This window comes from Eimeria tenella, genomic scaffold (genome assembly GCF_000499545.2).
Source record: "Eimeria tenella Houghton genomic scaffold, Eth_scaff16, whole genome shotgun sequence".
NCBI lineage: Eukaryota > Apicomplexa > Conoidasida > Eucoccidiorida > Eimeriidae > Eimeria > Eimeria tenella.
Window position 1 is genome coordinate 317842 of NW_013541531.1, and position 16762 is coordinate 334603.

General features: G+C 47.7%; 3 protein-coding genes across 3 annotated transcripts; 1 reads left to right on the forward strand and 2 right to left on the reverse strand.

Moving 5' to 3' along the window:
* Nucleotides 1–210: 210 nt before the first annotated feature.
* Nucleotides 211–1431, reverse strand: ETH_00009545 (uncharacterized protein; the record flags this gene model as incomplete). Its single annotated transcript, XM_013373610.1, has 1 exon — nt 211–1431. The coding sequence occupies one exon, from the start codon at nt 1429–1431 to the stop codon at nt 211–213; it is 1221 nt and encodes a 406-aa protein (XP_013229064.1).
* An 8539-nt stretch (nt 1432–9970) lies between these two features.
* Nucleotides 9971–12496, forward strand: ETH_00009550 (Tyrosine kinase-like (TKL) protein, putative; the record flags this gene model as incomplete). Its single annotated transcript, XM_013373611.1, has 3 exons — nt 9971–11749; nt 11975–12194; nt 12291–12496. The coding sequence occupies 3 exons, from the start codon at nt 9971–9973 to the stop codon at nt 12494–12496; spliced, it is 2205 nt and encodes a 734-aa protein (XP_013229065.1).
* Nucleotides 12497–13780: 1284 nt separating this feature from the next.
* ETH_00009555 (actin, putative) lies at nt 13781–15135 on the reverse strand (the record flags this gene model as incomplete). Its single annotated transcript, XM_013373612.1, has 2 exons — nt 13781–14224; nt 14449–15135. 2 exons carry the CDS (start codon nt 15133–15135, stop codon nt 13781–13783), a joined length of 1131 nt encoding a protein of 376 aa, XP_013229066.1.
* Nucleotides 15136–16762: the final 1627 nt, after the last annotated feature.

Genomic DNA, 16762 nt, shown 5'->3' on the forward strand with positions numbered 1-16762 from the left:
CTAGTAGAGCTAGGCGGTGGCTCTGTAGCTTGGAGTGGATTAGTTAGAAGTGGCGAGGAAGCCTCCAGAGACGTGGTTTTGGTGGACTTGAAGCTTACAGCCATGTCGTATCCCTCACGCATCCCGAAAAGTTTAACAGGGAAATACTTTGCCGCTCGACGCCCATTGTGAGCCCATCCAACTGACCAGCGAAGCTGCGCAACCATGCGTTCAGTGCCATGCAGTACACAACATCAAGATGAAGACCGAGTGACCTTTAATTTCCCTTAAATTTACCAGCAATTTATAAGACACAGCAGGCCGTAAGTAATATCTCTGTACCTGGTGCTTGTCAAAATATATGCCAGATATTTTAGGGTATGTAGCAGCTCGCCGGATGAGAGCATCTACTATCCGGGTCCTCTCTCTTTTATACTCTTCTTTAGGGGCACCTCCGCGAAGCTTTTCCAAATGCTCTAGCCAAGATCGCCCATCATTCGCATCATCCAGATATTCCATCGGCGGCATAATGGTTCCACAACGCATAGAATTTCCACGATGCACCAATGTGGAGCTGGTGCCAATAAGACTACGGCTTTCGCAAATATTTTGTGTGCTCGCGGATGTACGGCACATTATTTGCTCTCTAAACGATTCCGTAACACTCCACTGTATCTGTAGCCCACCAGGAAATGCCCCTTCGCAGGAGGGGCTCCACATTGATGGCGCCTCTGGCGCTGTTTTGCGGCTAGTGCATGGCCAAAATGATGGACACGCGCTATCTCTGTCAGGGCACTCTCCATCTTGCGTAGTGCTGGCTTGGTTTACGGCTTTTTGGCATTTTGGAGGAGGAAGTACTCCCTTGTCGAAAGCCGTTTCCTGTGAAAAATCTGATGAAATATTTTTGAGCCAATTGTTGCTGCTGGAATCTGTGGCATCGCCAGCGGTAGATGGAGAAGAATCGCTTGAGCAATCCTCAACAGAAGGTTCAGCTATGGCGGGCAGCAAAAGTTTTCGCTCTGGATAAGGCATACCCCGTGGAAATGACGGCCAGGGAGGCCCCTCGGGTTTAGACGAGGATGCGGAATCAGCGGAACACTTTTGCTTTTGTGCGTCGTGGCATCTTGAAGCCGTTGCTGGGGGCATTAGCCACGGAACAGCACCCAAAGGTGAGGCATTATCAGAGTGCGTGCAGGGAGGTAGGAGAGAGAAAATTGTGTTCGCTGCGGGAGACTGCTCCGGACTGCTGAACGGGATTATATTCATATCACAGCTTACAGAAGAAGATAATATATTACTTAGTTTGGACGTGTCCTCCGGCAGACTGCATCGAGGGACGCAATGCCTTGCGTCTGCCTCGACGCTTGCGGAAGTTGCTCCATACCGAGAAGATGCTAAAAAGCGACTGGACTTATCTTTAGATGCATCGCCAAATGCTACCTCAAATGCCATTGTTTTTCTATGTTTAATGTAAGTATTTGAAAAGTTGAGGCTGATGAGACAACGCCATATATTATCGGCACTTCATTCCTGCCCGTGGGATACCAGCGAACTGATGCGCTAGTGCCGAAACAAAATAGCAGCACTCATTTACCGCTAGCAACTAGTATTGGCTGTTTAGCAACATCTGCACACGGAAAACTGTGCTAGGAAGCAGCCTCACTCTGTCACACAACTACCACTAGGTGAACAACTGCAGCTGCCCACGGACAGGGGCTCTAAAGATGCTTTTCAGGGAAAAGTCGACGCTCGTAGTGGACTAAACGCAAATAAGTCACTTTGAATGCACAAAAAGACACCAAATTCAACTGGGCAGTGACAAAATGTGAACTACACCAATGAGCTTCCATGGTGGCCCGCACACCCCCTGCAAACCCACGAGCTTTAAGGAAGCCGAGGTCCACTGTGGTGTGAGCGCGCTTAGTCATCCTGCTCTGTATTTCAAAATATATTTTTGTTTTGAACGTTAAGAATATTTACGAAGGGAAACATGTTGAGAGCATCTACCGAATGTACGCACCCTTCATAAACACCCAGGATCCAGCCCCCATGCACTAGCCGAGAGCGGACGTACGCGTGAAGCCCCATGCGACGTAGAGCTTTCTCGATGTACAAAACATATTTGGCTTGGCAACTAGATCAACGCCACATAGTGAATTTACGGCTGCCATGCTGCGTCGTCAGTACATGTGGCAAAACTGCATCATTCTACCACAGCTACTACACCATAATTGGACTCTATACAGGCTTGCAAAGTAGCCTTAAGCAAATTTTGCCGAAGTGTTCACGTATTTACGGCCACAGTGTTCGCATTTGTGCAGGAGTTAAAAGTCATACTGCCAGATTATGTATCTATTGTTGAGATGAGTTCAACGCCTACATTTGCGAGAGGTAAATAAAATCTGTCGGAAAATGCGAGTGGTAGATAAAGTCCCACCATAAATTTTCTTGTGACACCTCCAGGAACAATTAATATTGCTGTTTAAAAGAGTTTCAGAACTGGACGGAAAGGCCGCAGACACAGGATAATGCAGAGCTGCAGAGACTTCGGACTGGAGCGAACTGCTCACGCGCATCATTTAGTCTCTTTGAATCGTACTTTTTATCCACTTGAAGAAACCAATTTCTTCCTTTTGCTAAATTCAGCCGGTTAGGCCTGAAAGGAAGCTATTCCTTTTTGAAAACTGCTACACGTGTCCAAACCCAGAAAGACCCCACCAACAAACTTTGCAAGCTTGAAGCGCGCGTTTTATTTTCTTTCTATTTCTGTCCACTTCAGCTTGGCCTCTAATTTACATATCTGTTTTTCCTGCTGTGAAATAGAGAGGCCACTTGTGTGGAGATCAAAAGTAGTTGCTGATGTTTTTTTAGCGGGAGACGCTCTCTAAGAAAAATTAAATTCTTACTTCCTGTGAGCGAGCGTCTTGGAACGACACGATACATCGGAAAGGTACTTAGTATTCTAGATCAAGTACTTTTTCCTCTTCAAAAAATTTAATATCTTTGATATCAGAGGTCAGAACGCCGTTGACGGAGTTCAGGCCGAGTGTCATACTAAAGGGTCTACACGAAGAAAACTACTGCGTTTTACACCTGGACGCTACGTCGAAGGCATCAGCTATCCACTTTCCTTCATCTAAACCCTAAACAAAAAAGAAAACATAGGAATAAAAACTCCAAGTGGATACTCTCCATAAACAATTGCTTCAGGCAGTAGTGGGTGTCACAAGATTGAGGGAGAATTCAACACCTAACAAGGTAAGGAAGTAAGCGAGTATAAAGCGCGCAATAAATCACAACATGAGAATAAATATGTTGGACTACTTGAAACGGTGGAAGAGATTTTCGGGTGGTCTTAGCGTGAAATTGCAGCTTTGTTTCTCCCGCTCAGCCTCCTGCTACGGACACTAAAGCTGCATCTACCAGAGTAACGAGAAAATTCTGTTGAACTAAAAAATAAAAAACGTAAAAGGTAAGGTCGAGATGATGACTTCAGAAACAAAGAGGTCGTTGAACTGAATAGAAAGTAACTTCGAAGTGATAAATTAAGAACATTAAGATGTTGGTAACCTGAAGAAACAGAAAAAGGTTCCTGGCAAGTTCACAGAAAACCCTCTCTAGAGGACTTGTGAGAGATTGCCATTAAAGACCCACTTGGGTGTACCTTTCGCAGAGGTTCTAGCCCTCTGGACAAAAATATCGCAAACAATCAGCTGTCCACGGCACCCAACAAGATCCCTTCACTGATTCCTGTCTGTCGAATGAAAAATAGGGAAAACTACTGTTTCCCAATCCATTCGACTGAGATATATTCTGAGATTTGGTCAGGTGTTTTGAAATCTGGTGCAGGTTTCCACGTTTCCGGCGCTATTTTCTCAAAACAACATGAGCAAAATAATGTTTACGAGTTCCCTAATGCTGGCCTGGGACGAAGTATAAAAAATCGCACAAAACTACAGCCTAATCAGCGCTTCCCCCCTCTCCGTTCTGTATTTTGCACATTCCTACATCACCCGTAAAGATCGTTTCTCCAGTGTTCTTGCAAAATGCATTCTGAAAGAAACAATCAGGGAGTTCTTCAGGTCCATAGTTGTCATACAACACTTTCGAGAGATTCAACCTCTGCTCTAGGGGAGGAGCTTCTGAGAACCATAAACGCCGTTGTGGAGTTAGAGCTCCGCACTAATGTGTAATGACGAGGGTGACCACACAGCGTTGAATGCGCACAGGTGGGATATTCCCTTTTTAGACATGACCCACATCTACAGAATTTCTGGAGCCTCATGAATTTGAGCCCTCCCGCATTGACTTCCCAGAATAGCGAAAAGCCGATGCACCCAAAATACCGAAAGGTTGGCCCGATTTTCACGCTGTTCATGGAGTCACCATCCAAATGAGACCTTTTGTGGGGAAATGGAACAGTTACAAATAATCGTACTTCTGTCGTGGAACTGTGCAGTTAAATGCCTCTCGTACAAAGTTGCCTAATGCCTAGTTCGGAAAAGCATATGAAGATATATACAAGCCGCCCGCATTAATCCAGATTTGCCACTCCTACGTTTGACGCATCGATACCGAAAACAGTCCGCATGTTACGCCTAAACGCTTTAGTATTATGCGCATCACCTATGAAAGTTTTGTGTCATTGGACACAGTGTTGTACTTTGTTGGCCTTCCTCCTGGTTGTTGAGCAATTGCTGTGGTGCGCAGCGCTAAAATGGCACGGAAGAAGAACATTCAAAGGATGTAAGATACAGTAGTGCTGAAGGCTAAGCATAGTTCGAAGCAACTCAATTAAATAATCACGGCTCTTGCTGCAGCCTAGGCTCGGAAAGCTAATTATCTATGGTACTAACAATCTTAATCGTGAAAAAAAATGATACACTACAGAAAAAAACGGGAAAAGGAAGAACCTGGGCTCAATGAACCCAAATGCGTGTGAACAAAACAGGAACTTAGCTGGGGTAAACAGCAGTGAATGAGCGCGCAATTTAGGCGCTACTCACTTGATAGGGGAGACAAAGATTATGAGCATGTATCCATAAACGAAAGCGGCTCAGTCAGCAGTGGCGCGAGCAGGAGTAGCTGCAACAGCTGCAACAGGAGCGGATTCAGAAGCCGTTGCCGTAACAGTTGCAGCACAAAAAACAGGTGCAACATGAATACCTGCAGCGAATGCAATAGTAATAACAAGAGAAGCTCTCAGCGGAGCAAAGCCAACATGGTGATGTTCCGGCGGGGATAACACCTGGGCACGTGAAGGGAATAGGAAACAGACGAACATAATAAAACTAGAAATGGAAATGACAAGAGGAAAAAAAACAAAAGAAGAACAGGCAGTGGCTTGCCTTCAAGACAAAGAGCAATGAGGGGTCAACGGATGGTAGCTGCTGCAGTCTAGAAAGGAGACCGAAAATGGGCTTGTTAAGTACAAGCAAACCGAAATGAGTGGCCTAAGGTGGACGTTAGCCAGAGAATCTTTCAAAGGGTAGGGCTCTGAAGGGTGCCTGTGACATACGCTCGGTTGTGAAGCTTTCTTATTCACGTAAGAATCAGCAAAAGCTGTTGCTGCTTATGCGGACGCCGATCATCCTGATGCGGCTGGTGCTAAGGTTGTTGCTCTTGCTTTTGGTGTTGCTGGAAGCGGGATCCTTCGTTCCCGAGTCTCTTGCATATCACCCCCTGCAGATGATTGGTGCGGTCTAGAGATAGCAGTGAGAGAAAAGCAGATATGTGGTCAGTAATAGTGGAAGTGACAATATGGCCAAGGGGGAGGTGTACCAACGGAAGTAGCTTCAGAGGTTGCCTTGCAGCGTCTGACTCCTTTTGTTACGTGGTAACGAAAGAAGAAAGGCTTACTCCGTCTAGGTACACTTAAATAAAGAGAAAACAAAACTCACGAGGTGAGACGAAATGGCAACCAAGGGAATAACGCCAACTGTCTCCTATTGTTGAGTATACAAATCTGGGGTTTCAACGCATTCAGTTAATGTTTGCTGTCGAATCTAGACTTTGTCCACTTTTGTTTCGCCGAACAATCTATACCGGGATTAAGTTTGTAAAATACGCAGTGGTGTGGGTGCAGAGGCTGAGAATATTTCTGTGGGATAGGCGGGACAGTGTTAGAGTGCCGTGTTGAGGCGCCCGCTGCGACTGTACGTGTGAGCGTCGTCGGCTCAATAGCTGAGCTAAGGGACAGCCTTACGTCAGACTGTAACATTTCCTAGCGGTACAGCATCAGCTTGCCGGAGGTCTTGTGCTGAGAATGAGAACCAAAATTGAACCCCTCCCTTGTTAGCACGTGATTTCTAGCATTGCAGAGGCGAGTGCTTTTAGAAGCCTTGTAGAGGCAATTCTTCCGTGGGCACAGCGGTTGTAGCTCATTGAGTCAGGGGCCTTACCTAAAGTGCTCTTATTAAGGCAGTTACTGCCTGGTGTAGTAGATCACCGATGCAGCGGACCTAAACTTTTTTGTTTGCAAGTCCTTGTCAAAATTGAGCCATCGCGGTTAGGCCCCTTTGCCTAATATATGTCACCACGATAGGGCTAACTTGGTGATCTAGTAGCCGTAATGTTTTTCATGCGTACTAAACAGGCAAAGCGCGCAAACACTGCTCATAATGCTACCTACAAAAGGTAGCATTATGAGCAGTGTTTACATGAAAGTAACTCGCGTGCTGAGTGCAACCATTGCGCAGTTCGAGATAATCACTCTTTTTTTTTACTTCTTGGGATGATTCATAGTAATTTCGTGTACGCTTTGGGAACCTTTTACCATGCAGGACCGAGATTACGAAGAAATCAAAAAAATCATAGACCAATGAGCTTTCAGGCGCTTGGAAACACTTGTTGCTAGCGTCTGAATACGTACATGCCTTGGTGCTTTGCACGAGACTCGAAGCGTCTTCGTACCTAATCCACATGAATGATCCCCTCTAAGTGTTCCTTCCAAAGTGCGCGAAGGTTTGGTTCCTGCAATACTTGTTAAGCCTTTTGTTTTCTAGACATCCATGGGAGAGTTTTTCGCTATATGATTGAAGCCACCGAAGGAATGTTGAAATCAAAATAGTGTCGACTGGAATATAGGGGTCCGCAAAACCCGCAAAAGTGCAAGATCTTAAACAACGTTACCGGCAGAGCTGTCTATGTGCCTTTGGTACATTCTATGTTGTATGAAATGTATTAAAGCAAACTCATTCTGCTTATTCAGTTGCATCGGAAGGACTGCTAAGGCACCCATCTCTCTGGCTTAAGGCCTATTCGCTCCATGCACCTCTCATGAGCCTCTCAATATACCGCATGGAAAGACAGATTAAAGCAGTATATCTCTCAGATTTGAAAGGCGACGTTGTTCCATGAAGAAATTGCCACTGAGGGTGTGGATCATCTGGGATGCTAAGCAACAATTCATCAGCGAAATTAGAGCCCATTGCATAGGTTCTTGCTTAGAGGTCCTGATTGTTGCCCAACCTACTGTCCTGTTTAGGCCTCATTTCTCAATTTTGTCGGAGCTACCCTTTCAAGCTCTAGGAAAGATCCTCACAATCTGTTTTCATCAATGTTGGTGAGAGGTGTATGCAGATAATAGTTTAGAGCTCAGATCACTGCAAAGCGTTCTGACTCTGCTATAGGCCATTATTGTTATCTAAAACAGAAGAAACCTCATGATGACTTCGTTGTTGCAGAACGACACTCCAGCATTGCGTTGCAGCTTCAGAGCCGACAGTATATAGGGGACTTTGAGGCCTGTAGGTAATCCGTCTTCAAGTAATCCTTTGTATACTGATTTTCCTATACTATTCCAAAGGAGACGGACACTATTTGTATAAGGCGCTACAGTCGTTTTGCCAAACTTTTGCAGTCTCTTACTGACAAAGAGCTGATTTATCTGGCTTCACTTGTCGGTTTCCTTAGCGCAGAACGAATGCCACACCTTCAAGTGCTCACAATGACTCTGAATGTGTGGCTTAATACGAAAAAGCCATTCTCGTTCTCACGCGCATATATTTAGTTCAGTGCCCATTTGCCCAAGTAATTGAGAGCAGCAGAGTGTACCTTTCATGTCTGTCGGCGACCTACAGTAGGTTACATTACAACGCTAGGGTCCTGTCAGGAGGGTAGACATTGTGCCTATGGTATGAGCGAGCAGAATGCTTGTGTAGGCTGTGGGTTCGAATAGAGTCGTACTGAGGCATCCGCTCTCTTCACATATTTCGAAGCATGCTACGAGATGACCTTTACGTAATCCAGTGGCATGCGCTTTGGGAAATGTATTTCAGTTTCTTCGCACCTAATAAGACTTCCTGAATCAGCACATCCGCAACATGGATATAGAGGGTGCTGGACACTTAGTCGGTCGTTCGTTTTCGCGATTGCTATTGCAGCTGCCTTCACGTATCACGCTGATTGACATATATATACACAAAAGTAAGGACAAAAAGCAGAGCACGTACTACTGGGATGGTTGGTTTTATTTTCTCTTGAGTATGCTGATGCTGGACTTGGCTTGGTTGTTCTTCCTTCGACGCCATTTCATACAAGTTTATGCTAAGGCCTTGTGAGGGACATATATCTGGCAGCTGCTGCGGATGTAAGAAACTGCAGTAGAATGCCTTTCCTTTCTGCTGCTCACTCAACAAATGCGTGTTAAAGCACAATGCAGCACACAATGCAGCACATCCAAGATGGTCTTCGAAGCTACAACATTGTGGCACCTGTTTACTCAGGGGGACTTGAGGTGAGGCGATAAGCAATCAGTTGCACGGCTACAGTTTATGCGGGGAAAGCAGCGAGTATTTCATAGTAGAGAAGCTTTCCTCCGAGAAAAATGGCTTGTCAGTTGTGCCGAACACCCTGGATTTGAGGTTGCTGGAGGGCATCTAGATATGCAGTTACTGTGCTAATGCATTTCTCCTACTTATCGATGATTGCATAGAATGTGAGGGTAACAAGTGTGTACCCCGGTGGTTGTTCTCAACGAAGTCCGTAGGAATACGCCTTTCGGGGTCAAAACATTCTTGATGGAGCATTCCAATACTCTGCCATTTCCAATGAACTTCAGGATGCTTGTAAAATCAATAGTCTGTTTTTATTATCGCCGTGATTACAAAAGCAGTAGTTTGCTCCTGTTGTTGCCTAAGTTTCATCTACGGCCTAAGCCTTTTGTAATGCACCGCACCGATCCCTTCCTATTCAACGCGGCGATAGCGAAACCCAGCTAATTTCTGTTGTGTCATCCTTCAACCCATGAACTATTTCTAGTCTGTTTTTATTTAGACTCTACAATACAGTTTTGCTTCCTTGTTCGGGGTTGTGTGGGCATGCGGTGCACTGCACTGTCGATTGTGGTGAGTGGTCGCTAGCTATGAGCAGCCGTGGTGTCTATGACCCTGTTGGTATCATTTGCCCTGGAAAAGTCAATGTAAGCAGGCTGTTCTCACAAAAATAAGGTGTTTTGTATCTGACGTTGGCTAGGCTGGTAGAAAAGCCGATCTTTGTCCTAGTCGTGGCCGACCTGTGTTCCGCGCTCGGCAGCGGCCACGAAGACAGCTGATGAAACACCTACTCGCCAAGCAGCTCGGTGTAAGAACGATGGTGGCGAGTTGAATTATTGATCATTAGACGAAAAGACTTCTACCCAGAAACAACAGTTATAGCTTGCTGGGGTGTTACACGGCTGCACGTGAGGTCCATTTTCTCTCTTCAACACGAGCGCATCTTCATGGTGTTCTGCTGGCGCGGCGCCACCGCAAAGCATCGGAATTTTCACTCTCCACCATTCGTAACTCATTTTGCCTGTACGGAGGCCACTGCATTTTCCATAACTCAGGCTGCAAGCCTCTCGTCCGCCTTCCCGTGGAAGTTCGTGCTCTCGGTAGCGGTAGCAGCGACATCTCTAACAGTGATTTTTCCAACTGTTTTCATGTATCACTACAAGCTTCTCACGGACTTTTAACTTTTCTCTTCCTAATCCATTGTAGTGGTCTCTACAATGACGAGCAGGCCTACGATGGTGGCTACTCAGAATCGGTGCATCGATTCACCAATTTGGGGACGCACATACTCACCTGCAGGCTTTCCTGTAAGTGATCAAAGCGATGCAAGGTCTTCAGGATCAGCATCCACCTCCGACGGATGTATTCGGCTCAGAGGAGGGCATTCAATGCCGTGTGGGTTGCCCTGGTACGAGTTCAAGCAAGAGCCACCACCTCACAACACACCCCATCACCCGAGCCCAGATGCAGTGACACCGCCTTACGTCTTTCAGGAAGGCGCTCCACGGGTTTGGAGGGATGCAGGGGCTCCGTTATCTCAAGGGGGAGGAGTTCGCTGTGCATACGACTCTTACATGTCCTCGCGATCCAGTGTCGTCTCATTGGTCACTCCCAAAGATGTCAGGAGGGCATGCCGTACGCACATAATCAAGCAGATATCTTTACCACAAAGACCACCAATTTTTCCCCACAGTTACAATTTCAATGGTGGCTCGTGCGCCCTGGAGACAACAGGGGTTGATAGTGGCACTGTTCCGCCAGTCCGACGTATTGAGCCCCCTGTGTTATTCAGCTCCTTTTTTGACAGAATGCAGCTTGATCATATTGTAGCCGCAAAGGAGAAGATATTGAAAAGGGTTAAGAACCGAAATGCCGAGGGGGCACTTAGCTTTGACCCTTCCTCCGACAGCAGCGTCTCTGAAGGCTGCCGCGCCCCTGTCAACCCAGCACTACAGCTTATGGGTGCAGTGGATCTTCGCAGCTTGTATAACCGTTATCAGAAAAGCGAGGGATGCCGAGCTTCGACGAGCGACAGAGAAACATCAGCTTCTCAAGGCACAGCTGAGCCATCGCCATCGGCGTCTGATTCTGAGGTTGAGACCTTTGTGCCACAGGAGAAAGTCTTTCGAACTGAGGCAGCTGCGAAGCTGGCTGCATCGCCAGCAGCAAGTAAAATGTCTTCCCATGCTGCTGCTACTGTCGGAATGCGTGTTATGACGGTGTGGCCCAAACAGGCCGACCAGCAGCGCCCCGGCTGTCGTGAAATAGAGCCGAACAGCCCAGCGCAGCCACGGCAGTCAAGGTCTTCGAGCCGTCGCGTTTGTCGAATAACATATAGGCGTCGAGACGACGCAACGAGCCCACCCCCTGATCTGCCCCGTCACGCGCTTAGCAAAGTTGCTGCAGAGGGGTCGTATACTCACATGATTCCGGTTTCGGGGAATGGGAACATGAAGGGACTCATTTCCTGCACCCCATTCGCATGGGCGGCCAAAACCCGCCAGCCGGACCACGCATCCGCTCGTGTTGTTGAGTCCATGGGCTATCGGTATTTCGTGTTCAATCTCCCTGAAGAAGAGATGATAAACAGCGTTGATTTCGCGCTGACGTCGTGCATTAGCCAGGGGAGCTTTGGGACGGTGTACAAGGCCCTCTGGAAGGGTGAGGTAGTGGCTATTAAGCAAGCACATGGCAAAATGACACTGGAAGCAATGAGATCGGTTGCACGAGAGATCAACTCCTACCGCATGATTCAACACCCTTACATTGTTCGGTATTTTGGAGTCTGTATCGATCAGAATTTTGTAGGTCTGGTTACTGAATATTTAGATGGTGGGAACATATTTGATATTTTGTACGAGAACAAAGCGAATATTTCTGCCGGTATTCGACTAAAAATGTGTAGGCAGCTCATAGAAGCAGTGCATTTTTTGCACACGGAGAAGCGCCTTGTCCACAGAGATCTTAAGACAGCTAACCTTGTCGTCGACCGAGATGTAAGCAGGATTCGCACCAAACGCTCAAATTCTTCGTAGCCTCCTTTTCATTTTTACCAACACAGGTCGCCAAAATTCATAACTTGCTGTCATGAATGTTCGCTCGTTTTGGCTTCACGTGGGTGCAATTGGTTGGCTATTCTACCAGGATGAATGAGGGTGGGCACAGCCCTGTGAGTGAATTTCTCCCTTGGTTTCTCTGTGATGTTCAACTTATGTGTGCAGTACAACATTCGGCTCTGCGACTTTGGCAAGACACGGTCATTAGAGCAGCACGGAAAGCTTAAATTGGAGGACAACGGAGGGTCTCCCCGCTACATGGCTCCTGAATGCTTCGTGGAAGGCAACTACGTGGATGAGAAGCTTGATATTTGGGGGCTTGCATGCTGCCTAATTGAAATACTGGGGGGTCCGATACCCTACGAAGACATACACTCTAACGAGGGTAAGTGAAATTCAGTCAAGCAAATATATGCAGCTTTGCTACCAGACCTTGCAACAGCCACGACGATTACCAATGCTGATTTCTGTGGATGCGTAGGAGTAATACACGCGCTCTTGTACAATCGTCGCAAACCTACCGTTCCTGCCTGGTTTCATCCGAGCGTCCGCGCAACGCTGGACAATTGCTTCACATGGAACCCCTGGGAGCGCCCAGATACGCAACACCTCAAGAATGTGTTCGACAAGTTGACACCTAGCGAACTCAATAAGTATGGCATGAACCTTAAAAGATCATTTTTTTAAAGATCAATCCCTGCAGATGAGCGCTACAACGCGCCGTTTGGCTTTAGTAGTATCCTATGAGAGTCAGCTACTTGGGCTGTTCCAACAACTCAGAGCTCTCTCAAATTTTCTCTCTCCAAGGTGAACATACTTTCACGGTGAAAATGACCAAACAAAGTAGTCGTTGTGGAAACAGTGCGAACCTAGCAAGATGTCACGGCATCAGAGGCTCTCCTAGCTACAAATGGAGCGGCAGATACCAAATCCAATGACTGACCCCGTCACGCACCACCAAAAGATCGCCTCATGTGGGCATTAACTAATAGGCCGACCAGACGGTGCGGTAGACCTTCCCCACTACTGATGACCTCCCAGAACTCCTCAAAAGCATCCACTAAATGCCTCTCTACGCCGCCCTCTTTCTGCCCACAGCAACAGCGGACACTCCGCCTCTTAATCTTTCTGTTCCATCAATCTGTTGAACTGCTTGCCGCAGACTCCCCCGGACCCTGCTACCCACAACTTTCCGTCACACTCCCATGAAAAACGTACGATACGTAAACCTACAATTACCTGTTGCTTCGCAATCTGGTGTCGTGCTTGACACTTACTACCGAATACTGGGCAAGGCCCACTCTTGCCAACTACATAAACCTACAGTAACCTGTTGCCTTGCACGTTTCGTGCTCGAGAAACACTCACTATCCGACATTGGGCAAAGCCTCTGTTCACTACTCATCTCAACCGTTCCACCGCTTGCAAAGCTCCTACATCCTGCCAACTACACTCCTCCCATACCTACTACTGAACAGTGAAATGATCACGCTACACCGACCCATCAGGTGCGATGCGTAAGCCCTCATAAGTAAGGTTTGAAGGAACAAGGGGGTCCAGCACGCTGAGCAATAACGGCCCCTCTTGCTGTTCCCCTGTGCCTCGCTGCGTCACGCGGAGCACATTTCTCTGGGTTCACAATGCACGTACTACACTGCAATACCGCCAAGTGAGGGGCAAACATAGCAGTTCCTAGCCTCATCTTCCCACCAGGCGGGCAGCTACTTGCTTAGCCTGAAACGCATTTCCATGACTGATGTCGGGAGCAACAGCTAGCTGCGCCTGCCCCCACCCGTCGCAGATGCTTTTGTCCAGCTATTTCCACAGAATTTGCGCTCGGTTGAACCCCTTGCCGCTCGATGCAGGAGCTCAGCGACAGGCAGCACACAATAACGCCTACTTCACGTTGCGGCAAAGCGTATTATTAATCGAGAGGCCGTTTCGCAAGTCATGAACTACTCTGCTGCAAACTTAGAAGCACTTGCGGTGAACGATGCTCGGCCCAGACTCATCATATTCTTCCTTCGTGATCCACATCTGCTGGAAAGTCGATAACGAAGACAGAATTGACCCTCCAATCCAGACACTGTACTTGCGCTCAGGAGGCGCAACAACCTTAATCTTCATCGTAGACGGAGCCAGCGATGTGAGCTCCCTGGTAAGGCGCTCGCCAATGCCTTCGTACATGGTTGTGCCGCCAGAGAGAACAACATTGCCGTAGAGGTCCTTCCTGATATCCACATCGCACTTCATGATGGAGTCGAACGTGGTACGATGGATACCCGATGCCTCCTTGCCCAAGAATGAAGGCTGGAAAAGAGCCTCAGGGCAACGGAAACGCTCATTGCCAACAGTGATTATGTTGCCATCAGGCAACTCGTACGACTTCTCGATGTCACTCGAGTCCTCAGCATTCTGCGGAAACAAAAAAGACACAAACCATTCACGTGAAAAAACAGCTCAGAATGAAAGACGCAGTTAGAACCGGATGTCAGGGCAACGCAAACGCCCATTGCCAACAGTGATTATGTTGCCATCAGGCAACTCGTACGATGGATGTTAGAACTGAGCGCGTGAGGTCTACTGGCAACAAATTGTCACTCCAAGACCAACAGCAATAAAATGTTTCGGCGCCGAACCTTCATCTCTTCATCGAAGTCGAGCGCGATGTAGCAGAGCTTCTCCTTAATGTCGCGCACAATTTCTTTCTCGGCGGTGGTGGTGAAGCCATATCCACGCTCGTGAAGGATTGTCATCATGTACTCTGTCAGGTCACGACCGGCAAGGTCCAACCGCATCATTGCGTGCGGCAGTGCATAACCTTCGTAGATAGGAACAGTGTGGGACACACCGTCTCCCGAATCCAGAACAATACCAGTAGTACGACCCGAAGAATACAGCGAAAGCACGGCCTGGATAGCGACGTACATCGCAGGGACGTTGAACGTTTCGAACATAATTTGAGTCATTCGTTCACGATTTGCCTTCGGGTTAAGAGGGGCCTCTGTGAGAAGAACCGGGTGCTCTTCTGGTGCAACACGCAACTCGTTGTAGAAAGTGTGGTGCCAGATTTTCTCCATATCATCCCAATTCGTGACGATCCCGTGCTCGATGGGGTACTTCAAAGACAGGATACCTCGCTTGCTCTGAGCCTCATCGCCGACATAGCAATCCTTCTCCTCCATCCCAACCATGATGCCGGGATTCTTTGGGCGGCCAACAATCGATGGGAACACTGCGCGCGGCGCATCATCACCTGCAACTCCAGCCTTCACATTTCCGGACCCGTTGTCCACGACGAGAGCTTGGACCTCTTCGTCCGCCATTTTCGCACGAAATGAAAAAATTAAGGAGATAGCTGGTGAAAGCACCCAAAGAGACGTCGACAATAACCTGCAGGGTCGCACAAAGCACGCACACCAGACTGTGACAATGAGGAGCACAGAACGACGGACCCAGCCAACAGCACTGACAAATCACAAGACGAACTTAAACAGAGTAAAAATATTTCCCACTACAAAGACTCCCTAGAGTCACATCATCCGCTCTAAGTGGCCTACTCTGCAAAACGCACACGAGGTGGAAGTGTCAGAGCAGCATCAACGAAAACTATGAGCGTGTGGTTGCAGAAGTGCCATACTTGACGAACCTGTAGCACTAGTGCCCAGGGGAACGCAGATGTGCAAATGATGATCAGCAAAACCGTCGTAAAATGGGGCCACTTTCGTTGCGAAAAATGCAGATAGATGAAGGGGGAAGGTGTACCTGCGGAACCGCCGCTGTGCGGGCCAGAGGGGCTGGTGTGCTGCTGTCAGCCGAGCACACCGTACTGCTGCGCTTCCAGCTGGCTTGATGACATTCTTAACAGCTTTCACCAATCTTGTTCCTACACATAGAATGGAAAATAAGTGATACTTTTTAATGCACCGGATTGCACTTTGTAGTGTGCTATGCAGCAAAATGGAACAGCAAATGTCTATCGCACCTGGCGACTGAGACGGCAGACTGGTGAGTAACGAACTGTGACGGCTCAAACGACGTTTTCCTACAGGTAACCAGTAAGTAGAGGGGTCATGAATACTGATTTATTTACTGTTCTGGAAGGCGCTGTGAAGGAAAATGAATTTGGGGTCTCCAGCATACCTGTGTGGCGGTGTTGCGCATGGTTTACTTCGGTGTTCCGTTGCAGTCTGTCAATCAACTCATCATACTAGCGTGTAAGCCAGCCTTCTGCAGAGCGATCAACTTCAATTTCCGCAATATAAGAGAGGAAATAAATCTATTCAGCTTAATTTGGGGGCACTCGTGTGATCTGGGTGAATTTATTCCTGGCGCTCTGGTGCTGCCGATTCCCTAGATCGGCGCTGTGTGTTGGACGTTCGTAGCTGGAGTGGGTTTGAGTCTGCAACTATCGATGTAGTGACGGCAATTGCATTTGAGAAAACGAACAACGGTTGCATATGAAAGCCACAACATTTAGCAATGAAGGAATCGTCTTGGAGCCTGCGAACCTGAATCGCGAATTCTGAGAGGCGGCCGAAGAGGCACGCAACTGGCACTGCCTTACAAAAGTACTTGTGGGAGTGCGTGCGTCGCATAGTGCTCGACAAATGCGACATTACCTGTTTCTCTAACATACAGAAATTAACGTAGTCGCGGAATGCCCAGGCTGGCCACTCGAATGGAAGGGAATGGGAACTGTGGAGTTCCCGAAATTAATTAGTAGTGGAGGATCTCCTGGAATGCACAGTGCATTGCACCTCCAGTTTCCAAAACATAGGCTCTTTTAAAAAATGCGTAGAGGGCTCTAGAACGTTTGTGCCAATGCGGCAATTCCACTCCACCGTCCACGAGTAGGAATGGTGCCGAGTTTCGGAGGAAGGAAGAAAACACTGAGAGCGAAGTGCCGAGACCTTTGTTCGGCTCCTTATCACTGCAGCACAAGGCAACCTT